The sequence below is a fragment of the Pipra filicauda genome, unplaced genomic scaffold, assembly GCF_003945595.2.
Source record: "Pipra filicauda isolate LSUMZ 115617 unplaced genomic scaffold, ASM394559v2 scaffold110_size2237424_pilon, whole genome shotgun sequence".
Classification (NCBI taxonomy): Eukaryota; Metazoa; Chordata; class Aves; order Passeriformes; family Pipridae; genus Pipra; species Pipra filicauda.
In genome coordinates this window covers 960,014-986,866 of record NW_024103552.1, presented here as the reverse complement: position 1 = coordinate 986,866, position 26,853 = coordinate 960,014, and the positions used below count along the sequence as shown (strand labels likewise).

Sequence of the window (26,853 nt, the reverse complement as noted above, 5' to 3'; positions counted from 1 at the left end):
ATGTCTTCTCAGAATTAGATCTTATTCCAAAAAAATACACGGAAATCATTGCAAATCAGGAGAGCATTTTTTTCACACTTACTGCTCTGTTGGTCCATTGGACCAAAAGAATTCGTTTTAGCTTAACTTTTGAATGGGAAATTCCTGAAATATTGGTTCATGGTGTGTTAGCAAGTGCCAGTGTTTAATGATTTATGATACCTTACTCTTATGCTAAAGCCAGGTTTCTGAAAAATGAATCTGTTTCTACTGCTATGACAAAGCAGCACTTATGTAGTGCAGGGAACTGAGCTGAGTGCCTGTGTCTGTGGGACTCGGCGTAGTGTTGTGCAAACACGAGTGAAACTTCAGTAACTAAAGTCAACCAGTATATCATCAATATTATGTACATTTAGGGTAAGTAGTTAAGCCTAGTCTGCCTTCCAACTTTAGCAAGTCCCGTTATCTGGATAATTTGCTACACCAATGTGACTGTGTTCGTTTGGCACCTGGGCACACGGTTCTATAGAGAGATTGCATGTGCCTCCTTCTGACTTGTATTGGCCATGAACACACTAGTCTTGATAAAGTAAGAGAGAGCCTATGTAGTCTTTGTTCAACTAGGTTAGTGTTTACCATTACATATCAACAAATTCCATTATATGAGACCGAAATGAAGAGAAAATAGAATAGTTGTGTTACTCCTTGAGAGGAAAAACATAGTTAAAAGCCTTTAGCACAGTTTTTGGCATTGAAAATAACTAAAATATTTAGGAGCACAAACCATTTTGACTTGGAAACTAATGTCTTCAAGGTCTTATTGGACACTTATTGTTCCCTAGGTACAATAGGAAGGAGATTTAGATTCAACTTAGCAAAGTTACCAACATATCTTAGACTTTACTCCTGATCAACTGTCTTAAAAAATATTTCAATTTCTATCTTTTTGCTTAAGTTACAAATGCAATTATTGTTTGTATATAATGTAACATTTGATAATCAAAATTTGTACTTTATTTTTTTAAAATCAAGTCACTAGGCAGGAGTGCCGAGCGTGTCCTGGGGGGCATCAGGCAAAGCATTGCCATCCAATCGAGGGAGGGGATTGTCCCACTCCGCTCTGCACTGGTGCAGCTACACCTTGAGTCCTGTGTGCAATTTTGGGCATCTCAGTATAAGAAAGATATTAAGCTCTTAGAGAGCGTCCAAGGGAGGGCAGCAAAGATGATGAAAGGCCTTAATGGGTAGCCATATGAGGAGCGGCTGAGGTCACTTTGTCTATTCAGCCTGGAGAAGAGAAGGCTGAGGGGAGACCTCATAGTGGTCTACAGCTTCCTCAGGAGGGGAAGTGGAGGGGTAGACACTGATCTCTTCTCTGTGGTGACCAGTGACAGGACCCGAGGAATGGCATGATTCTGTGTCAGGGGACGTTTAGGTTGGATTTTAGGAAAAGGATTTTCATGCAGAGGGTAGCTGGGCACTGAAACAGGCTCCTCAGGGAAGTCATCACAGCACCAAGCCTGACAGAGTACAAGAAGCATTTGGACAGTGCTCTCAGGTACACGGTCTGACTCTTGGGGATGGTCCTTTGCAGGGCCAGGATGATCCTTGTGGGTCCCTTCCAACTTGGGATGTTCTATGCTTCTATGAAATCCCAGTAGGTTTTTGCTCATAAGAAGCTTTGGGGGGAACAAAAGAAAAAAGAAAGAAAGAAAGAAAAGCCCAAAACTTATTCCACTTGACAGAATTGTTACTGTTCTCATTTATATTTCCTAATCTCTTCGGAATACCTTGCTCTTATCTGTAAATCTCCGTGGACTAAAACCAAAAGCAGAGAATAGATGAGGTGAACTTTCTGTCTTCCAGGCCAGGGGGAGATTGGCAGTCAGGACATTTTGAAGGAATTTTTCTACAATGCAGAGAAAAACTTTTGGTGAGATTTCTTTAGTAAACTAAGGTGCTTACCTGAATAACTCAAGCAACATACTTTTGCTTTATTCTTCAGTATGTTAAAAAGAATGATTACCAGAGCTGTAGTACAAAGCACATTTAATTAGTTAAAAGCTAATTTTTTTCTAAATAATACTGATTTTGTAAGATGTGAAGACAGCTTTATGTTCACAGTTTCTTTGTTCTTGTAATCATTCTCCTTCTTGTTCTGTTAGAACTATCTGCTGAAAATCCAAGGGTAAGTCCCTTTTCTATATGCAGGATTTTACTGTAACTTTATTCTCATGTGTCTTGAGCTCTTGCTATACGTTGTCCCTTGACATAAAATTTTGCAAAGTAACAATTTTTTTTTGCTTGATCAGATTGAATTTCAGCTTTTTAGGAAAAGGTGTGGCATAGGTTTATCTTGCAGTTAATCAAAACACGCAAGCGAAATGTAAATATTTTTTTTTTGCTTATAGCAACTTTTTTGTTTCTTTGTTTTTTGTCTTCCCATCTTACATGCCTCGTTCATTACCTCAAGCCTTGGGGAAGATTCTTGGTCTCTGGGACAATATGGAGGTGTGTTCCTTTCCTGTACTGACAAGCTGAACAGACGTACCTTGTTGGTTCGACCCATCAGCAAGCAGGATCCCTTCAGTAACTTCTCTGGCTTCTTTCCCTCTGTAAGAATCTTCTTAAAAATTTTTACTACAGAACTTCCACTGAAATGCCAGTAAAAAAGAAAAATCTTAAAGTGCTTTAGTTTCTTGGCATCTAAGTTTTTTTGTGCTGACTATATTTCTTGCTTATACTGATTATGTATTGTGTTATTTCCCTCTTCCCCTTTTGTAATATATGTCATTTTTCGTAGATAGAGGAATGAGGGTTGATGATTCACAGCCTTGTACATAACAGACCACTGAAGTCAATGGGATTAATTTATATTAAAAATGAGCACATACAGTAATGTTTGAAGCCCTAATAGATAAAAGCCAGTACTAAATGCTGCATTGTGTTACTGTAATTCTGATATCTACTTAGGGATTTAAGTACTTAGTATTACTGCAGTATACCTTTATGCAGCCTTTTAAAATTGCTTCTCTAATTATGATAATGCAACAATTAACAATTTCATATTTAAGTCTTCCTTTTGAATGCTTCGAACATTACTTGCTGTTTCAGAATAGCTCAGTGTGAGATATTTAACCCCTTTTTTTCTTGCTTCTTTATCCTTAAAAGGCTTTATATGACACTGGAGTCTTTACAGTTTTGTGGGTATATCATTTTATGTTAGTGGAAGTTCTGTATGGTCTGATTTATTTTCATCATGAATATTCATCGGGAATACTTTCTCTTATTCTCCCTGTTACAATTCTTATAGGAAATTAATTTACCAATTTGTTTTAATTCACTTAATTGTAAAACCTTCAAGTTTTCCAGCATTTAAGCTATATATCCTGTTTATTAAGGATATATATCCTTATATATATACCCTTATTATATATCCTGTTTTTCTGTTAACAGTGTTTGAAATCAATTTAATTTAATCAAATTTAAGATGCTGAAAGAAGCAACAACTTGCAAAATGTAGTTACTTTCATTTGTGCTCATATGATAAAAGGTAATATTTAAACAATAGTAAAGAATTCTATTAAAATCTTTATAACATTGTTAAAATATTTTTTTTTACATTTTTCTATAACTAACTTTCAAAGATAATATGCAAACTGCATTATATATCTTCTAGGAGCTAAGCATCTAGCTGTCATCTTCAGCTAGAAAAATCTGTCTTAAGTGAAGGAATCTGCAGTTTCTAAAGTACAATGCATTGTACATTTAAGTGATGAGCTTTAGCATGTGGTACAGCTATTTTCTTTAAATACTCAGAGTTGATGAGGCAAAACCAATTCAATACTTATTTAGTTGACTATGGGTGGTTTACATACCCATGTTCAAATAGAATGAAGCTATCTCAGCACTTAAGTGATATTTTAGCACCTATGTTTTTTGCACACACAGAAGGAACAATGCAAAGAGAGTAAGATCTACAAATGCCTAAAATGAAGGAGAAATCAAAATATATAACAGTGTTAAAAAGTATCAAAAAGATTTGGTAAATTTAGATGCTTAAATACATGGGATTTTTTTTGTCTGGTTGGATTTGAGTTTCATGCAACATAAATAATTAGAAAAGAAAAAGTTCAGAAATTCACAGTTTTAGCTGACCCAATACAGAGAAGTGTGGACATGCTGTGAACAAATTGTTAATTTCAAAAAAAAAGAAAGGTTTTGGGTTTTTTTACTATTAATGAACTGTGGAAAGCTATTAGAAAATATAGAACACTAAGCAACCTAACTAGCAGAGAATATGGTAATTGATGAATGTTACACATATGTTTTTGCTGTTTAGTTATTTATTTATTTATTTTTCCTTGAAACAGACAACTGCAAAACTTTTAGATGGTTCACACCAGCAACATGGATTTCTTTCTCTCACTTATACCAAAGCTGTGACAAAAAACGTCCGGCACAAACTGATATCAAGAAATGAACGAAGAACATTCCATAAATTGTCAGAAGGTCACACTGATGGTTCTCCTCACTTTCTCCATGAGATCCTTCTCTCTGCTCAGGCCTTTGATGTGGTCCTCTGTTTTCCTTTGCTTAATGCCATTGCAAGCATTTTTCAAGCCAGGTTGCCGAAGAGTCAAAAGGAGAAAAGAAAGTCACCAGGCCAACCTATGAGGACTCATGCTCTAACTTCCCGCAACTTGCCTCTGATTTATATCAACACTGGTGTAATAAGAGTCTTCTTTCCCAAAAATGAGGAAGATCGTCATAATCCAGAAGGTACAGTATTTTATATTGGAGATTTTTTGCTGTTCAGTGTTGTAGACAAATACTTGTAGTTAAGCTGCTGACCATTGCTTCAGTTTTAAGAGTCATAGTTAGAAAACATCTAATATTCATGCTGTTGCTCTGCAGATTTACTCAAAAGTTCTTCTGGGTATTTATTTGATCCTTGCTTTCCTGGTACCTGAAGAGTTTACTTTATAAGAAATGGTCAAGGATTGTGGAAAGGGAGCTTAACCTAGTTCTGCAGTGGTGATTCTGTGTCAGCTCTCATTACACTGCTATCAATTAGTCTTCATAGACACGTGTTCTGGCAATGGAGCAAAATCAGGGAGCCATAGTTCTTGTGGGAATTGACACCTGGAAAACCATATAGTAGTGAAGCAACTGGGTATTCTAGTTCAGTTTGGAAAATGTTATTAAAGTGTACCTTGTGATTGATGCCCAACAGATGATATGGTTTATCATTTTAGTTGAAGCTATTCTGACTCTCTTATGGAACAGGCTTTCAGGTATTTACGGAGTTTGGGTAGCATAAACTGTTTGTAAATAGCTATTTGATCTATGGATAATACTTGTCCTGTAAGAAATTGTTCTCTCTTCATATGTAAAAATATATTTCCATCCCTATTACAATCTTTATAGATAAATAAAGAGATGCTAATGTTAAAATTACACCATGTAACAGCTAGTAAGAGTGCGTTCACTTCTCACGATTTTTCTAGAGATTAAAAAAAAAAAAGTAGTGTTTTACTGGTATCATGATATGTTTACATAAGTTCTGTAGGTATGGAGGGGTTTTTTTTACCATTATGTATGACAACACACAGTTAGTATAGTCTTTAGATTTTTTTTTAGTCCTAAGAGTATAGTCTTTAGATTTTTCTCATAACCTAATTGCAAGAAGTGCAGACAGTGAGAAATTACATAGATCACTTTTTTGCCAGCATCCTCTACAATTTTCCAACTGGGAATGCTGAAAACACAGGAAGATAAAATTAGACTGGCTGTGTTAGCAAGAAAGAACTATGATTCTAGTTGGAAGGGAGTTCTAGGGCATGCTGTCAAGGAAATCTTTTTTAAAAGTATGTTTTTGTAGCTCTGGAGCTGTATATTTCATTAAAAAGATGTTTTAAAAAAACCATGTCTTGTTGCTATCTCTTACTTGAAAATACATGCAAGGAACAGAATTGAAAATCAGTACTGTTTTTTCATTTCTTCTTTCACCCTAGATTTTCCCAAAGTCTCATTTGTTTATGAACATGAAATAGATTGCTTCTCTCTTCTCCTACTTATTGTCTTCAAGAACAATAGAAATTAGAAACAGTAATAAGGAGCAAGAGTTGAATATGACCCACATCACTGGTGTGCTAGGTCAGGGAAGTGTTACATATTGTGGAGGTATTCCTCCATAAGACCTCATTCATCATTTATTGACTAGGAGAGATTTTCAATCTGATCAGACTTAACGTGTTTTGATTTGTAATCACTGCACTAGAAGTAGAAAAATTATTTCAGTTTCTCTTCTAGTCTGCTGTTCATACCTTGTGCACACCAGTAGTTATGAAAATGAATACTATCCTTCCCCCCAAAACCACACGTAATTGTGACTTTACATGTAGAGTTAAAAATAAAATAGCAAATCTGTTTTTTCATGCAGTCCAAAACCAAACTTGCACAATGAACTGTGGTAGACAAACACTATGAAATAATCAAAATCATGTTTTTTCTTCTGAGGAATTTACATGCATGCATGACTACACCCACACAATTTTATAATATTTTAGTGACACGGTTTTTGCAGCAGCACCAAATTAACATTTCTTTTTGTGGTAGATTTGAGGGCAGCATTCTATCCTAGGCAATAAGCAATGCTGCTTTCTCCAAGTTTGATTTGTTAATACCTCAGGTGGTGTTTCAAGCTCTGGCCAACAGCCCACACTTACTTAGCAATGAAGTAAAGATAACTAAATATATAAAAGCAATATATAACAAATGGGAACAAGAATTACTGAATAGCAGAAGACTATAAATAAAAATGGTAAATTGCAAAAAACTGATAAGAAGTGGTAGAGATGGAAAATCCACATCTGGCTGGTTTGAGGACAATAGCAACTCTCTTTAGTACATACTAGGAGCAAAATATAGGGAATCTCTAGAAAGGACATGATAAATTTGTTGATAGTGAAAAAGAAAAGGCGGCATACTGAATAAACGTATGTCCTGCATTTGTAGAAGTGATATATTCTTGTCACATGAGCATGACTCTCTACTTTGAAGTCTGTCATAACATATGGTCTGTAATATCCTCCTTGCTTACTATTAACGTTTCAAATCAGTCAGGCTGAGTAGCTTGTGCTCAGGGATCTGAGTCGTCTGAGGCTAATTTTTAACACACCTTGGAAAACCAGGTTTTGGACAGCTGAAGGTATATCTAGTAAAGTGAAAAGTGTGATGATCAAATAAAATTAAGACAGGTAGTTTTATTGCTCTCCCTCAGTGAGATTATAGGAAAAAATATTACAGAATTGAGTTAATAAATGATTACATATTTGTTACATAACAATAAACATGGTTTTATGGAAAATTAGTCTTGTTAAACACATCTGATTTCCATTCTTCATTGTGGTTTCAATTCTTAGTTGATAAAATGTTTGCAAAGATTTGATATGCTTAGACTTTTGTAAGGAGTTTGACATTGTTTCTTGTGGTATTTAATTTAAATACATCCCCATATGATATCTGTGGAAATGTTAAATGAATTAAAAATGGCTAACCAGAAGGCTAAAAAAAACCCACAAAAACTTGTCAATTGGGAATAATAAGTGAAACTGGTATTTCTGAAAGTAACTAGCATCAGCAAATGTTGCAAAGAATTTCCCGAAGCCATGCATCTGGGTCACTGTCCTTACATCACTGCTTGTAGAAAATATACTAAATCTTCCGAAGCTGAAGTTATATATCAGGGAAACAGTTTATGCAGACTGTGTCTTCAGGGCTGGAGAGACTATCCTGAAAACAGTGGCTGAAAACAGCTTGAGGGTCACAGTGAACTTAGTGAAAAGAAATAAGGGTGAGAGCTATACTTCTGCATATGGCAGATGATGAAATATAATGTCCAATTTGCTTTCTGTTATAAAACTGGGTATTGATAGAAGCAAAGAGGTTGCTGAAAAGCATCACAAATGTTAATTGATTAAGTGCTGGAGAAAAGCCTTAAAAGAAAGGATTAAAAGGGCATAATGTCTTCAGCTCAGCAAAAAGACGACTGAAATCAGTGCCTTAAACCAAGTGAAATAATGAACAACGTTATTACACTTGAGTCACTAAGACTTTCCTAGATTGTACTTACATTGTGTAGTGCAGATATTTTTCCCCTCGAAGTTATTAATATCTGTAATGACTGTCATTATGTTTGCTACATTATTCCCATATTTTGAAAAACATGGGTTAGTGAATGGATATGTGAATTCATCACATGAAGTCATGACTCATTACCACTCATTAAAAACCAGCTGAACGTATTAATGCCTGTAATTCTTTCTGCAGAAAGAATTTATTGACCTACAGGAAACTGTACACAAAAGGTCCATGCCTTGTCTTGAAAGAAACTCCTGAAATACTTACCCAGTAGAGACCGTAATGAGTAGTCCTGTGTTTATTTTTCTTTTCTAATTGTCAGAGACAAATTAAAATTCTTATTCTTAGATATATTTTATTAAGAACCACTTCTCAGAATAAGGCATTTGTACCTAATTAAGTTGCAATTACAATCTAATGTGTATTTAATACCTTCACTCTTTTTTCTTATGTGAGTGTTGGAAAGAAAAAATCCAACACACAAGTGTACAGTGGTGATATTCTAAAACTTAGCACAATGCTTTACTCTTTTTTTTTTGTCTTAAAGTTGAAAATACAGATTCAAATTTAGTCAAAAAAGGGGGTTCTCATCCGCTTAACCGTTCTACCTTAATTCTGGCAACTAAACCATCTTTAAATAGTTTTCTTTTGCTTTGGGGGGACTAAAGGATTTGACTTTATTTTGTAAGTAGATGAGGTTCTTTTAAGTAAATCACTTGTGTTCTGATTTAGCTGTGCATCAGAATTTGCATTCCTGCTTTGCCACAGGTTTACTGTGGTATTCCCTACAATAGTTTCAAAATATCTTGAAATTTCTCTGAATTCTGTGACTTCTTAGATCTGTTCAAAAATACAAATATGTCTACATACACATTTAGCTGCAAAACATGGTATCTTTTCCACCAAGACATTCATGGGTCTGAATGGCCATTTTTTAAGCTTATAGATTTTGCTTGTTCTTTCCACACCAAGCATTTCACTCTTAAGTAAAATATTTAAACTCTGTTCTGCTACTATAATTTTGTTTTTAAAACTCATATATGAGAGTCTTCCAGAACTTCCTTGGATGTGGGAGCAAGCGTGATGTCATTCCACCCTTGCTACTTATTACACAGGTGTTGCAGTGAATCATTTCCCTTCATGTGATGAACTCTGAACTTGCATTGCATGTTCTCAGGAGCTTCCTAGTTCCTATGGAGTCTTCTGAGCACAACCTTATCCAAGTGCTTTGTCTGTCTGCTGACAGAGTTAATTTACTGCAAGAAAACGTGGTGCTAGTTTATTTCTGGGTAGAATTTTGGTTTTCAATCTAATACCACCATTGCTTTTAAAACTAAGAAACCGTACATGTGGATGAAATTTGAAAATGATGGAGATGAAGTGGAAAGCAGAGATTTTTCTTCTTGGAATAATTTTGTTACTGATGTGAAATTTACTGTCCAGTACTACATCTTGTTCTTTGTATATGTGTCAGATTTCAGATTCTCTTGTTTCAGTCCTTGTGTTTGAACTTTTCATGTATGCTGCAGCCCATTACAAATGCTACTAGGATGGTTATATTGCAATAACCTGCAATGTTTTACATCTAAAGGATCTAGGCCTTTAATAAAAAGGATACATGATTTATAGTAGTTTACATGTTGATATTTCAGCAAATAATTATTTGAGAAACAAACAGATTTCAAAGAAGTCTGTGGAAAAAGTAATTTTGGAAGAAAAAAATTAATAATAATAAAAAAGCATCAGAGAAAATGAGAAGTCACAGACCAGGATTCAATGGTGCCATAAAACTCTGGGGAAATGAAATGTATCACAGCAGGGCTATTGATATAATGGTGCTTCTGAACAAAATTGAACCCTTAGCAAATATTCTTATGTTCATTTTTTTTAAGATAATAATTTTTCAGTGTTCCTGCTATGTGCATTTGACTTTTAATCAAACATATTTTTCTCTTCTCCTAACTACAGGTAATCCGGCAATTAAAGAAGACACTTTGGTTCTCAAGATTGGATCTGTATCTATGGCTCCTCAGGCTGACAACCCTCTTAGCAGAGCTGTGCTCAGAAAAGACATTTATCAGTAAGTGTCGGGGGAGGGGTTTGACTTTTCAAATATGGTCTCAGAAAAATTCATTCTGGGAGAAGTTAATTGATCAATAAAACGGGTACGTGCAGCCTGTAAAAATACTTTTCACATACAACCTTTTGATATTCAAAACCAGGTTTTTCTGATTTTCTTCACTTGTGGGCTTTCAAATCCATTTAGACAAATCAAATTCTGCTGTGAAGTGTTGATGAATAACAGAATTTAAATGTCGAGTCATTATGAATTTTAAGCTCACAGATGAGAACATTTTAAGAGACTTTCTTTTATTCAGCTACTACTAAGTTCACCTAAGAGAAAAGGAAATTTTTTGTGACTACCAAAGTGTTCAGTAGCCATATAGTGTGAAGGAGATAGATCTTAATAATATAAATGGTAAACATATATTCAAACTGTAGGATTCTTCATGTCATGTAGATCAAAGCTGAAAGGAATGCAAACTTCTAAGGAGCTCTTTCCAGTAAACACATTTTCTGTGAAAATGTCATGCTCTGGATTGTGTCACTAAGTATGTGCAAACCACACTAATCATATATAGGCAGCAAAACTGGTGAACATATGTAATCAGCATGATAAAAGTAATATATGATCCTTAGTAGAGTTGGCACTGTTGCCAGACATGAAAGTATGGTTGCAAATAATACCAAGTGAGAAAAGTCACAGAAATACAGATGAACAAGTGTCTTATACTTCCCGTTGGTCTGTTTTTCAGATGTGGCAATATTTTTAACTACTTCATAGCGCTCCTCAATAGAAATTACAAACATCAAAATCTTTTCCCAGCAGTAAAACATTTACTGCCTAGAAAATGACAGCAAGTTTTACTTTTTGTCAAGACTAGAATTTTTAGGAGACCATGAAATATCTGCAGTTTTACTTCTGATCACTTAGAAGTTGTAAGAATGTCTTTTTCTTCATATTTCCATGTGGAAACATTTAAATTAATGGCTTTCCTTGTATGTTTAGTTATAGTAGTTTAGCATTTTTTTCCCCTTTTGTTTTTAAATGAGCATTGTATCTATTGTATTATGGAGCTTTCATGGAAGAAATTTTGCAGCCTGGCACTAGCAGCAGCTTTGGGTGGCAGACCCTGGTCCAGGGTCCCCTGCCCACAGATGAAAGAGATCTTCCTGATATTTGTACAGGCTCTTCCTGCTTCTGCCCTTTCTGTCTGAGGAGACAGTCTGATGTCTGCTTTGAGAAGTTAGAGAACCAAATGTAGGTTCCACTCTTCTCATAGCAACCAAAAATTTATCAGGAAAATCCCTGATTATAAAGTGGAATCTGTAATTTCCAGCTTCTGTGAGGTCGTTTCAGTCACCAAGGGAAACTGTAGTGTTCCTTGTATGCGCATTACAAACCAGTGAAATCAGTGAAGCTGTGCTGGCTTACATTTTTGAGTCTAATATCTTCACATCTGTTTCTTTACCTGAAATGCAGAAATTCGGTGCTTTTCAAATCACCCAATTACTTAAAGGTGCTGGTGGCATTTTGCGTTATGACCCTCTGTGTCTTATATACATAAATGTTCCAGACTAGATTTGTGCAGTTTTTATTTGATTTTCATAGTTTTATACAGTTACAATGTGCTCCAGTTCTCCTTCAGAAATGAAGACACCAAATGGGTAAAATAGAAATACGTGCTGGGTCAAAGACCTCTCTCGTCTTGAGTGTTACTGGCTTTTTTGCAACCAGTCTCACAACATCATGCTTCCTATGTATTTTTCTGAGAAATGTCTCACATTTTTAGTAATTTCCTCTAACTGCTTCAATGACCACTCTTCTAATTTCTCAGCATCTTTCAAATGACTAGGTCTTTCTTTCTATAATCATCCAATCATACTAGCTTTATTGTTTTTAAGATATATTGGAACAGAGTGTCGAGTTACTTTGCCGCATTTCATGGGACAATATTGAAGTTGGTAGTGGGTGGTCCTTTGATTTTGGGAAGAAGGTTACTATTTTGATCCATTTAAGTGAACTTCAACACTTTCAAGCAATATAAAATAATTGGTTTTTAAATAAAAGTATTAAGCTTCCGATTTGGGAATCGGAATTTTCTAATTACATATTCTTTGATCCAGAACAAAGTGTACTTACAGGACCATGGTAGAGAAGGTAGTTGTTCATTTTCTTACATGGCAGTCACTGCTGTTAGACTGCTGGAGTTTTGAGTGGAGTTAATGTCACCATTTTTCAGTTGTTGTTGTTTTGCTTTTGGGGGTTTTCAGTTTGTTTTGTTTTGTTGGGATTTTTAAAATAAAATAATACAAAGAATTTTGTATTGTTGGGTAGGACATACAGTCTGTATTCAAGGGAAAAAACCCAAACAGTTGGATATTATTAGCACATGATGTTAGGCCTAATGTTAGTGTTTGCTTCTCCAGATATGAGATTTGTTAACTTAAAAAGTGTTTTCCCTTTTAGCACGCCCATGGTAGATGGTACTAGATAGCAAAACCTGGAGCTAATACAGAATGCTTAAAAATCAATCAGTAAAACAAGCAAACCCTCACAATGTGTAGTTCATGTACTTAGGTGAAGGATTTCTTAGTAAATATTAACAGAGATACAAGGAGTATGGTATCCAGTTTAAGAGACTCAAAAAAAAATTAAATTACAGCAGCCTGTTGATTACTGAAGAATTAGCTGCTACAGTGTTCTAATAATCCCAACATGTCATCTTCTGTCTTTTTCCAACCGCTATTCTCTAATTTGCTGCTGCTGCTTTTAATAGAATAAAAGAAAATAGATTGTTGTCTGAACCACTGTCTTTACAGTGTTTCTGGAGTGGGGATACAAACTTAATTTGCGGTGTCACTTTGGTTTAAACAGTCTTCTGTTTAGGCCTGAACTACAACCACGTGCAATTAATATCACTTTTGTAGTGCTTCATGAAAAGAATTTTTGCTTCTCATTTAGAAACTGCTTTTTTAGAAAAGGCTGAGAAACATTTTCATGGCTGGAGGCTGAATAGCATTTCCAAATATCTTTTGAATTTATCCCATAAATTTAAATTTATATAAAAACTGAATGTGCTAGTATATCATTAACAGAATGCCAGAGCATGAAAGGTAAGTTTGGTATGGCTGCAGGTCATACTAAATAAACCAGATTACTTCTGGCCTGTAAGCTGAATTGACTCCATCTATGTCTTAGGAAAAATAGCTTACGTGCTAAGTTGGAGAGAGAACTAAACTGAAAATGGAATGTTGGAAAAATAACGTGCCTCAAAAGTTTGGGAACAAATATTTTTTCAGGTGATTATTGGAATTTGGAAAGAAATGCATTGACATAGTAACTTCAGTTTTCCTATGCCATGTAAAAATGAGTCTAAAAGTATTTCTTCCAGTAGAAAATGGACCAATATAGTTTTGTCTGTTAATACACATAGTAAACAAAGATGCATGCACCATAACAGTAAATTTAGGGCTTCTGAAAGAAGTATACTGACACAGTTTTAGCTGGTCACAGTAGGAGACAATATCCCCTTTTCAGGTTTTTTTTTCATCTGCTAAATCCTAGAAGCTGTTTTGCTTGTTTTAATGATTTCTCATGATTTTCTCATTCTCAAACCCCAGCTCCAGGTAAGGTGTGTTTGTCTTCCACAAATATGACCAGAACTGTATGTTCCCATCAAGAAACTGCCAGTTCCGTTGATTGGTACTCTTGTAGATACCAGAAGGCCTTGGTATGCGGCCAGGGAGCAGAATAAAGGAGGTTTCGAATAAGGATGCAAGTCAAGCAGCTGCCTAACCTGGCTAAAGAGTGGGAAGAGCAGTTAATTTAAAGTGTGGAGGAGTCAGTCAGATTAAATGAAGTTTCTGCTAAGCAGTGAAGGAGAGAACTACATTTTTGTGAGCTTTAACTACATGATCATATTAAATTTGGGACTGGGAGTTGGGGAGGTTGCTGCTTGTACATGACTCCACAGGTCATTTCTTACTTGTGTGATCGTGCTGTATGTTTTAGAACTTTTGAAGTGGCCAAATGAATGGTCAAATAGATTTGTCAAAACTGAGGTCTGGCAGTTTTGAGGAATAAGAATCTTGAGATAGGGAAATCATATTAATGCCCTGATGAAGGGAAAGTCAGGCAGTTGTGCGATACCAGAGAAATTACATCAGAGAGAAATTTATAAATGCTGTGACTACAGGAAAAAACAACCATCTTTCTGAATGCAAAAAGTTACATTTTTCAGACCTGGATTTGTTCTTGTTTGGCTCTCTGGTGTCTAGTATAAAAATTCCATCTGAAATTTCTTTCCTCAAGATCTTTATAAAGGTCTTTCATCTATGGATTCTTTGGTACCCTACATGAAAGAAATGCTTCTGCTACAGTGTTAGTATAAAGGAATTAAGAGCTTAACTACACAGAGACTTTTAGCAGTTGTGGTGTTTGTAGCAATACTTTGTTTGCTTTGGAGGGCATCAGTTAAGATTTCTCATTAGCAGTGAGCACTTCTCTAAAAACTTAAATATTGGTATTATGTGGAGAGTGCTAAAAGCAGATATGTGGCTGAACCTGTTAAAAAAGTCCAAGGAAAGCATAGAATCATGGAATAATTTAAATTGGAAGGGACTTCTTTAGTTCACGTTGTCCAGCCTCCTACTCAAACAATTTAGATCAAGTTGCACAAGTCTTTCTCCAGACAACAAACCTAGGAGATTATTAGATTTTTAATAATTACTTATGAATATAAAGCAGTTCTGAGGGCACCAGAATGGTGCCCTTCTTGGTGGGAGATGGCGGTGGCTGCAGCAGAGTAGTATCTTCCAGGACAATTCAAAAAGCCACATTTCCTTCTTTGTATGTCTTCATATGTTTTCCTTTTGCCATTTCCTAAGTTCTTTTTATTTTAACTAAAGTGACTAATGTAGAATATCAACATGAATAAATTATAATGCTTAAAGAAGTGATTAATCAGCTGTATGTGCAGTCATCTTGATCAGTTTTCTGCACAATTATTTCACATTCTATGAGAAAATTTTGTCACCTTTTCAGATGACAACAGTATTTTCCTCTATATACAAAGAGTGCTTAAGCTGAGCATAGGTGGAATCTTTGAACACTTCTAGTTGATGGAAACATGACATAAAAAGTAATGAATTTTAAAAAAGTGTGTATGTCAGGGGTGGGAACAATGAGTAGCACTAGTTGTGCTAAGCTACCAGCAGAACTAGATACTATCATTAGGAAAATGGCTGAGGAAACTTCATCACAAGACACAGAAATTCTGTTTCTCTGACTGAAAAAATAACAGCAAGTAGATACACGGATGTGCTTAAATATAAAGCAGCACAGAGCTGAAATTGAGATGATGTTTAGTTTTATATTGGGATAAGGGCCCTGTTATACCAAATACTGTGCAAATGTTCTGATCGATTATATAGGTAATTGCTGATCAGCCTCAACATGATTGTTTTTAGCAAACTCGTCATAAAACGTTAATTAATAGAATTTTAGGGAGTATCCATGAACAGATAGAGTAAAGCAATGTTCAGATACAGTACTTTTAATGCAAAAATGAAATGGCTGACAAAGCACTCAGAGAATACAGGCTGTCTAGAGGCTGTTCTGTAAAGGTCTTACTAATAAGATCTGGAATAATATTGCTAAACTGTCAGGTTCTGGGAGTTTAGGTAAACAGAATCCCAAGCTTTCCTCAGCTTGGCCGATAAAGAATCTAATTGTTGTCCATGCTCTGGATTCATCATTTTTGAGATCCAAGGATTTCATTCATGTCATATATCAAAGCTTAATAGTCCAGCTCCAAGTGTTCCATGGTCATTTTCATGTGTAGATCTTTCATAGATCAAAGCATAAAGCTGTCCTTAGACTGTTTCCAATTTGTGAATGTAAATGGAAATTCTTTAAACATGCCCCTTCCCCAAAAAAAAATTACACGTAGAGTTTACTCATGAAAAGATAGCTGTAAATTTTCTTTTTTTTTCATGAAACTTTTTATCAATGCAAGTCTTTTTTTCATTGTATCTAACTGTTTTTTTCAATGTATCTAATCTATGCTTTTCATTTTTGTAGTTTACTAGTTTTCACTGTTCATCTCTCAAACATTTATAAATAGCAAAACAAAGTTGTTTTCCATATAGAATATCTTCTATTCATCTTTATTTCAAGGACCTCTGTCTGAAACATGGTTGTGATAATCATGTAAGGCCCATAATTAGTTAACAAAAATCCTTCAGTGAAATAAGGAGTAATTGTTTATTACTCCTTGTGTGTCTGTCCTGATAGTGCTGGAGTGAGGGGAAGGAAAAAATGATGCAAGGAATTTATGAAAGAAGCACATACATAGCCAGCAGTCTGTGTGGAAATCTGTTTTTTCTTTCAAATGTGGTTTGGAAAATCAAATGCTTTTCAAAACTTTTCAACAGCACCCACATCTATAAGCATCTTCTCTTCAGGAATATTTTTTTTATTCAGTATTAAATCGCTGTGGGACAAATTTATATTCAAAAACTATACATTGAAATTATTGTTACAAAAAGCCTGAATTTTTTATAATTAGTATGAGCAAAAATGTTAATTTTGATGTTTTCTTTTTCAAACCAATTGACAATTTAAAAACTATTCTTTTTTGCATAGAACTGTAGCATTAGAGTAACTAAATGTTTTCCAGAATATGGACCTAATATAAGTAATTATCTTTTAAGAGTTTATTATTTTACAAAGATTCTATTAAATCTTATTTTCTATTTTGCTTCTTTACTTTTTAACACTTCTTTGGAGCTTATTTGGTAGGCAGACAAGGAATTAGCTAATGCTAATTAGCTGACCTGAGTTTCTTTCTTTTTCTTTGAATAAAAGCAACAAAGATAATCAGTGAAAAAATATGTATGTGCACATAGTTTTTGATGGAAATGTGAACTGCTTATTAAAATGTCCATATGTACCATAGGGAAAAGGAGTATATCATAAAATCTCTGTTGCAGTTTTTCTAAACTTTCTAAATGGTTAAAACTGCAGAGGGAATGTTATGTAAGAAAATAACTTATAAGAAAAGAAATTCTTTGTGTTTCAAGGAAAAGTATTTCTTTTATTGCATACAGGTTGTGAAACAGAGTTGCACTAGCACCATTTTCAGTTTTCTTCTTCCTGTGTTAAGGAAAAAAAAATTGTAACAATGAAGATTTTAAACTTGTTCCTATAATTTATTTACTAATTTTTTCAGATTTGAGACCAGGATCGTTTTATTCCTCAAGATGTAGCTTCTTTTTTTTTTTTTAAACAGGATTTTCTCTACATATAATTTCAACATGCAATCTTTCATTTAATAATTTAGATTTATTAATTGTTGAGCTGTGGTGTAAATCAAAATATTCATACCAAAAGCAAGTTCTAAATGTTGTTCTTTGCTATTGTACTTGAACACATGCTTTTTTAGCATAAGGACCTTAGGAATGTTGTCTTTATCTTTCATAAGAATCCTGTACCACTCTCTGGAATAGGGCTTGGAGGTAAAGTCTTTTCCTGGTTTACATTTCTTACTTCTTCTATCTTTAGTAAAGAGGCAAAAAACAAATCTGCTTAGACCTTTCGCCCAGTAAAATATTCATGTATATGGATAGCATTACATGGAAACACCACTCCTAATTAACATTGGCGTGTTTGAGGCTATTGCAGCAGTTATTAATTTAAAACCCTCAGTGGAAACTAATTGTAAAATAACAGCTGGAACTGCCCATTTAGTTTCAGAAATGTAGCTTGTTAATTATCTAATACCAAAAGCTATTCAAAGCTAAATTTATATTTGGAATTCAACTTTAAAAATGTTCAGCTTTAACTATCAATCTTATTTTTACTTGAAACTTCTTTATGAGTTCTACAGGAATCTTCAACATATCTAATTTACCTAAATACATATATTTGAAATATATTTCCTTATAATGTAATAGTAAAAATAAAATAAATTTCATAAGAAAAGCATTTTTACAACTTTATTTTTCTCTTCAATTCATTGATTTAATCATGTTCTCAATACACATACCTACTTTATATTTTTTCTTTCACTTAGTAGCAGAGAATCTGATTCTTGCAACAATTTTTAATTTCTTCATGCAGTTTCTCACAGAAAGCAAAGTGAATACTTTATAGAAACATTCCTATTGAAGAGCAATGGCATTATCGTGTCATTTAAGCATCCACTTGTTAATCAGGGCAGTTTCCTTATTGGAAACCTTATTAAATATGTCAGGGGAAAAAAAGTCAAGTAAATACCAATAAAAAATGAATTCAAAGGAATAACCAATTAATTCAAACAGAGCAACGGTGAAACCTGTAAAATTGATAAAGATATCTTTTAAAGTCTTGTAATTCTTAAACAGTGCATATATTAAAAAATATTTTAAAAATAGTATCCCTTGTCAATGATTTATTGTTACTATCAACTTTGTTTTGAGGACTTGTTATACATTCTATCTGCAAAGTTCTTCCTTTCAGTTGGGCACACTGCTTCTGACTTGGCTGAGGTATTTGCACAACTGTGTTCTTCAGCCAGCAACATCCCAGTCCTTCATGAGGAGGGGTGGGAAGGAGGAATGAACTTAGTTTATGGAGACTCACAGAGATGTGTTTATGTGTGCACAAAAGCCCTGCTGTAGAGGCAGACAGAGATTTCAAAGAGCGACTTCATAGATCTTTCAAAACCATTCAAGTATTACCCGGAAGATTATGGCAACTTGCTCACATTTGGGAGGGGCTCCAATGTCGAGGCATGGTGAGGAGAACCAGTCTGAGCGTGGGCACCTTGTGGATGTATCTGTTCTTTACTAATGATCTCTCTGTTCTTTACTAATGATCTCTCCTGCCCTCATGTACCAGTTCAATGGGCAAATATGCTCTGTGTGTGCAAGCCAGTCATAACTAGTGCTTAGGCAATCACATGTCATTTTCCTAGATGAAGCATAAAGCATTTGAATTTACAGTGGGGTTAAGATTGTTTCATTACTCGGGTGTCATTCATTCTAACACCTGTGTGTGATTTAGAAGTAAATTAGGACTAGATTTCCAGAATCCCTTTAAACTGCTCTGTGTGTTCAGACTGTGAAATTCTCGGGTGGGACAGTTTAGCTGTGAACTTGGGAGCCAGGCACGAGAGATGCATCTTTTCAAAATGGAGTCTATGAAGTATTCAGTACCATATTTTATATAATTTATTCTAGCATGTACTCCATTTCTTTGTTTAATTACGATGCCATCATTAAACAGCTTAAGGTCAGAAGTAAATACCAGTTGTAAAGTAAAACTTTCACGAGGCCATTACTGTCTCTGTTGTGCTTGTGCGCTATACTTTGTTCTATAAAAGCATTTCTCAGCTGTGGGTGATCTTAACTATGATATATTCTGCAAAGTCAAGGCTAAGTTAGAGAGAAACAGCAGCCTGAACTCAGAGTTTTCTTGTTCTCCTGATACTTCTTGCTGTCTCAGTAGCTGTTTTAACATAGTTAAATTAGTATTTACTGCATGGCGTATGCAGAACTTGATGCATGAAGTTCATATAACCTCAGTTTTGAAAGCTGTAATATGTTTATGGTGACTCAGTGGAGAAGAGATTAGGATTTCCTATATTTGTACTGGTTTTAGATGCTGTTTAACATAGTTTTGGTCCACTTCCTTTTTTCCAAAAAACTGCAATTCTGCTGTGATGAAGCCAATCAAAATAAAATCAAACAAATTGTTTGGGATTTTTGGTTAGTTTTAATCCTTTTAAACTTTTCATTATATTCTGTTATCACTTTATATACTCAAATACTCCGTATCTTTAACTACTTGCTTTTATATTTCCTAGTCTTTAGATTCTACATATTTGTTATACATAGGGGATTTTTTTATTGAGACCTAAGGTTATTGCAGTTGTTCTCATCTTTTCCCTTGGAAGACTAATTTATTTTCCTTTTTTTTTCATAATATTTTGCACATTTTGAATGAACCCCTCAGAAATCTCATATCTCTTTCCCTTCAAGCAGCACTGAAACATACCTCCTTCACTGAGATCAAGTTGTGTAACTATTTGCTTCTCTTAACTCCGATAGCAGCCCTTCCTTCCATTTGAAAATATTTTTCAAACTGTTAATTCTTCCTCAAAACAGTTCTTATTTTACCACAGCTGAGAGAAAACATGTCAGATGTTTGAAGAGTTCTTTGAGTAGAGAAGTCTCTCACTCTCCCACTGAAGCAAGTGATGTGCAGATTAGCCCCTTTATCCAAAGGGGATAAAGGAGTAAAGCGTGTCCCTGAGCTTCTTTGGAGCAGCCCAGAGTGGGGTGAATGTGATGCTGATTTTTTAACATTACTTTACCTACGGTCTTTAGGCAAAGAATTTTGTGCCCACTGAGGTTGTAAATCTCAACTGTTTTAAGACCTACTTCTCTTCTCCACAGTGTTGCAGTTTGTACTTGTGTATTGTGAACTGGCTGAGGGAGCTGAAAGAATTAAAAAAATGTTGGGGTCATCAGGCAATTGTTTTCAGTTAGGTTATTGCCCTGAGCCTATTTATTCTATAGATATACGAGGATTAGCCTTGGCAAAAAGGTGCACTGTATCAGCATGGGATTGGATCAGCTTAAGCTGCCATCATGTTCAAGGCTTTTGAAACACAGCACAGAATCTGACACTGTGTACTAAGAATTTTAATAAAATTCTCAGATTCAGCATTAACATTATTAAATAGACTGTAACGGCTTTAAAAGTTGAACAAGAAAGGGCACAGAGACAAAGAAAAAACACATTAAATACCACTTAAAAATCCCAGGATACTTTTCACAGTTTACATACTCAGCAACCTAAATGTAATGAAAAATTTTTCAGATAAGCTGTAAAACTGGGAAATAAAAGGTAATCTGAAAGCTAGAGTTATTTTTTATATGAGTTGTGGTTTATGTTTTATGTTATAAAGCAATATTATTGAAGCTTTTACATTTCTTTTCTTCAAGTTACCTCCCTTTAATCTTTTTCCCTAATCAAGTAGCTTTATATTTTGCCTGTTATTGTAAAATACAGGGAGCTGGGGGGAATGAGGGGAGGTACTTGGGTTTCTGTTAACATGGGAGAAAATATTTAGTTGGTCCCTAGAAATTAATACCATGTTAAGAGTTAGAGTGGTCCCTCTGTATGAATTACTGAAGTAATGTTCATTTGCTTTACACAGACTTCTTACAGTTTCTTCCCAGGCTTTCCTTTGCTGATTCTTAAAATATACAATTGAATTCATATATCAAGGTTGCTTTTCTGTCTTAAATAATGAAAATTAGCATCTAAAAGTCTTGACTACAATTAATAATTTATTCTAAAATAATTCAAGAGAGCTTTTAAAACTTAGTATTCTATACAGTTTTCTTCTTAACCGTTTGTCAGTAAATATAATTTCCGTCAGATCTGGTTTCAACAAATATTTTCTGTTGAAAAGTATTTTCCAGTAATATATAAAGAAGACTTCTTTTATTTGTGGTATTTTTTAGTTATAACAGGATCTCAAGGTAAGTATAATGTAAGTTGTGTGCTTCTGGAAAACCATATCCCATTTGTAATGAGACATTTGTTAACTTCTGTATACAGATTGCGGTTCATTCCATAAATATTTGTGGGCTCTCTGATGTCCCTCACAGGGTTTTATCTATGACAAGTTCATACCACAGCTCTTAAACTACTTTTTGGATAGAAGATTTCTTTCTTTTGCAAAAATGTTTGCCAATGTCTTTCATTTAATGCTTGTAAGTACTCCTGCTTTGGTTTTCAGTTATTTAACAAAAGAGATTATCAGAAATATACAGAATGGTTACATGTTATTTGAGCATATTTCTCTATGGGACACCCTTCCAAGCTCCCATGGCAAAATTAAATCCATGTTACTGTTATCCTGAACAATTCAAATTGCTGTTCAAGTGAGCATGGTTCCTAGCCCTTACTGATTTTTCCAATATAGCTTCACTTAGCTCATCCACCTTAAGTATGGTCAAAAGTCATGCTTAATGATTCCTATGTTTAAGCCATTACTGTGCTATTAAACCTGATTATGCTGCAATAAAATAAAAAAAAATATTAAAAAAACCCCAACAACAACAAAACGAAAACCAGACTAAAAAGTTATGGACGGTGGTTTTGTTGCATTTCAGAAGCTATTCTCTTTTTTTGTCCTTAAGAACAAAAAATCCATCACTTTCTTTTTTTAAAGATTGGTTTGCAATCTTATAGGCTTTATTAATTTTAGGACACAAAAATAAATGTACCATTTTTCAGTCTCTCAAAATATTTTCCATGCCCACTGATGCTTTTTTTTTTTTGCTAGAGTTTTGGGTTTTGCCTGCAAGGAGGCAGTGGCTAACACTGGTATGTTAATGGCTAACACAAGTGCACGTTGAGAGTAATAAAATACAGAGATGGTATCGGGCATCTCTGCTGAGTTCAATGTAAATGATTGGCATAAATCACAAATACTCCAGTTTTCTGGCATGATACTACATGTTCCCCAGCAATAAAAAATAAACAGGTGTGGACGTGATACAAATAGAACATAAGAGTATCTATAAATAAATATACCCTGTACTAGCAGGATAGGAGTAGAACAGGTTTGAACTTTTCCTGATAACCAAAATTATTTAACTGTTGAATAGTATTATTTACTCTTTGTATGTGACAGTTTTTCAGGGAACTGGAAGAAACTTGCAGATTAGCAAGTCCAACTTCAAAGCAAATCTGAAATTTTTCTGTTTCCCAGTTTAAGGTTGAAAGTGTATCTATGTGTGCATATATGTATTCAAGAAAAATATGGAGGAATGCAATTCTCTGGCATATCTTTTTTGATCCACTTTATTCAGACAGCTCGCAGTGGTTGATTTTTCTACGTTTTTGACATAGTCCAAAAAAACCCCTTGATATACACTACAAGTGTTTAAAAACATTACAAGTGTTTTTAAAGTTGCTTTCTAAAAATAGTTCATAAAATCTACATATTGTTTTCTTCACGCATTGCAGCTCATAAGAGTGTAACAAATTATATTAACTAAACTGGACTCAAACTAATTACAGATGATAGAATTTGCTGTTTCCCAAATGGGCAGTGTATTTGTTTGTGTGTTTGTATCTGTGTAGTGTCCTCGCATTTTTATTTTTTTTCTGGCAGAAAATAAAACTCTTGAATTTTCTTTATAACCACCACTATTTAAATGTTTTGGGTGCTTGATGGAGTCACTGAACTACCCAACATTGGAATCTGTAGTCTTCATGGTCAATGTTGTGAATACACAGGGTATTTTGAGTAGATTTGCATTTTTTTCTTTCTCTTTTTCCCCTTCTTCAAATGTGTATTTAGAAGTAAAACTCCCCTTCAATATATCTTGCTAGGCATAGATTGACTTTGGAAGTGCCATTAAAAATAGTTTAATGGGAGTTTTAGGAAGAAAAAATATTGGGCTTAACACGACAGGTAATACATTTCATAATGAATATGGAATGAGTTTTATACCAGGAGAGTTTTCAAGGGATATTGAAATAGACAAAGTAGAGACATAGACAATATGCCAGGACTTCAGAAAAGAAGAATTAAAGGGAGGTTATTTTTAATACTCTGTTATCGACATTTTTTACAATATCATATACACTGTTTCAAAAATAGTTCCAGCTTGCCATTATGATTACAACGATTCTGCAAAAATGAAAAGAAAATAAAAGTGGCATCTTGAGAAACGAATCAATCAGTGCCAGAGATAAATGTGAATTGACTTGGAAAGTTAAATATTCATGTTTTAGAGTAGTTTCTTGTATTATCCATGCTATAAACGTCATCTATTACAATAGACACGTGCTGAAACTATGCATCAGTACACATTGTTTAATGTAAAGGAAAAGGTGGTATTTTTTTATTTATAACGTTTTTTTCTATTTCGTGTGGAATTTGATTGATGACCACCCATGAGTTTGATATACTGACACAACAGTGAAAAGAAATCCTGTCCTGTGTCAGCTTATCAAATGCACTGTGGACAGTGTGCCTTCCAGCTTGTACCATTATACTAGGTTGTACCACACCATTTAAAGAAATTCCATGCATCAAATCTGATGGCTGTGTTCAGTGAAACTCAACCTCAGTATTTCCAGGTGAATTTTTAGAACATCTGAAAAAACTGAGGTATTGTACCACTTAACTAGACTAATTGATTAAAGCAAGGTAAAATACAGGCTGAAAACAATGGGAAAATCACAAGATTATTTACCTTAGACACGTGGTAAAGCAAGTAGACATTAAATATTTAAAAAATTGAAACAAAAGATCCTTTTACTGCCAAACATCATTAAATTTTGAGATAAAATTGATTTTATCATGAAACAAAAGCATAAAAGTCTTTGGGTTATACTGTATTTTGGCTTTTTTGCTAGCCCCCTCCCCAGACTTCCACTATTTAGAAAAACTCTGTTCCACGTGGTTTTTCTCTAGAAACATTTGGCATCCAAAAATATCATGCAGACCTTCCTTTGGAATTGTGCATACTTATCATTTATACAGTCTGTCAAATGTATATTTATACAGTGCTCCCTGAATTTGGGTAAATGCTTCAAAAGTATAATGAGATTCCTCAAACTGTCTAAACATTAAACAATATAAAAATGAAAAACCAATTTTTAAAAGTTCAGACTTGTTCATGCTGTTATTTTTGCTGAGGAATTTAAACAATAAAATTACAGAAGTAATTAAACAGATGACATCTAAATGCACAGCTGCAAACTTCAGCTTTGTTTCATTTTACACTTTTTTTGGGAGAGATCAAAAATTACTTCATAGTTTACCATTCCATACCTTTTTATTATTGGGTCATTCATACTGTGTTCCAGATACAGCTCTAGAAGACAATTGCACTGGAGAAATTCTTCAGCTTCTTTGCAGGCAATTACTGTACCAGACCCTTTGTTATAAGGGACTAGTTTTAAATGTCTGGTCACCTCACAGGATATGTAGAGCATTTCCTGCCTGTAGGACTAGAGGAAGGAAGCACAGGACCAAAATGTTTGATGTGTGATCTACTGTAATTCCTTTCATGTGGTTAATAGCTTTTATATGATCAATGCACTGGTGCCAATCCTGACCTTGGTGTGGCCCAGTTCACTAAAATCTGACCTTCTAAATGGATAGCAAATGGAATTGTAGTAGCACCCACCTGGCACCACCACTGTAATTAATGGGCATGAAGTAGGCATTGTTATTTTTTCCTCTGAATATGTACCTACTGGGTTTCAAAATAAAAATATGTAAGTAGTTACATAATAGAATATATAAATAAGATATTGATTAAAAATTGCAGTTATTAATTTTTATGCATATTTTATATCTTTGCTGTATATCAGATGATCTCAAGATGTTTTCTATGCAATTCATTATATTCACAACATCATTTTGGCTTTATCCCCTCAATATAAATTAGTAAACTGTTGAAGAGGTTACTTTTGTTGCTTAGAGATACACAATAAGCAAGTTTATAGAGAATAGGAATGAAATCTGCCTCTCCTATTTTCCTTTGGCATGTTCTAGCCTTGCAAAGAGGGATGCATGTCCTACAGGCCCACGGCAGGGTCTCCCTAGACCCAAACCTTCTTGTGCACAACCTGGCAGATTCCATTCCTCTACATGTCCGTGCATCCAGTTACACTTGTCGCCTCAAGTTCTAACCGAGACAGTGGTTTCTGTTTCTTTTGAGAGGGTATCAACCCCATGTGCAAAAAAGACACAAACCATTCAGTTTCATTCACCAGATTTCTTCTGTGTTCATGACCAAATCTCTTTTCTCTTGCATTATGATAGCTCAATGGCTATCAGTACTTTTTGAAATAGTTTTGGATTAATGTAAATACCTTATGACTCAGTAGTTGCAGTTGATGAAACTGGTCAAGTACAGGACACACAGTAGTTAGCAAAAAGAAAAGTGATTGTAATTTTACAGTTTTTAATCTCTGAGCAATTTGCTTAAGAACTGAGGGGTTTTTTCTCTATTGAATGTTTTTAACAAAAAACTTACAAAGTAATCATAAGGGTAGACTTGTCTGCTTCAACTTGGTGAGAAAACGCTGTGCTGAAAGGTAATTGTAAAAAGAAAATAGTATGTTCTAGTAAGATATTTTGGAAACAGTTTGATTATTACTGTTGTTATTTTCTGTGGAAGACTTATTGTGCATAACTGGAAAAGTCTAGAAGCAGAGAGGAAATAAGTCTGTGTTTCTTACTATCCCATCTACATGTCTCAAATGTGACTATTTAATACCTAGCTTGGAGCTATTTAAAAGAAAGAGTTGTAGGTAGAGTACTGTGATGGCTTTGCTGGAGATCTTGAATACCTTCTCTTAATGTCATTCTCTGTTTGTCAGGAACCACAGTCTTTGTAGTAGTAGATTCTGTACTGTGTTTGAAGTATCTAGAAGCTCGGAGTGTCTTCAAATAGCAGTAGATCAAACACCTTTTCAAGGCTGAATTTTCTAAACATGTATCTAATATGTCCTTATTCCAAATTCTGACATACTCAACAACATATAACAGCACTCAACTAAAACCTTAATGCTCTTTTATTTGATAATCTGTTGTAGATAATAATGAATGTAGATGATTTGTTCTATACATCCAAATT

The 26,853-nt window shown here is 34.5% G+C and overlaps 1 protein-coding gene across 2 annotated transcripts in view; it reads left to right on the top strand.

The window, feature by feature from the left end:
- The window catches only part of VPS13B (vacuolar protein sorting 13 homolog B), a 427,213-nt gene that overhangs the window by 237,451 nt on the left and 162,909 nt on the right, over window positions 1–26,853 (top strand). For both annotated transcript variants that reach the window (XM_027717679.2, XM_027717677.2), the window contains exons 28-30: window positions 2,453–2,594; window positions 4,353–4,761; window positions 10,093–10,204. In XM_027717679.2, the coding sequence (XP_027573480.2) occupies window positions 2,453–2,594; window positions 4,353–4,761; window positions 10,093–10,204 (663 nt within the window). The remainder of the gene's footprint in view (window positions 1–2,452; window positions 2,595–4,352; window positions 4,762–10,092; window positions 10,205–26,853) is intronic.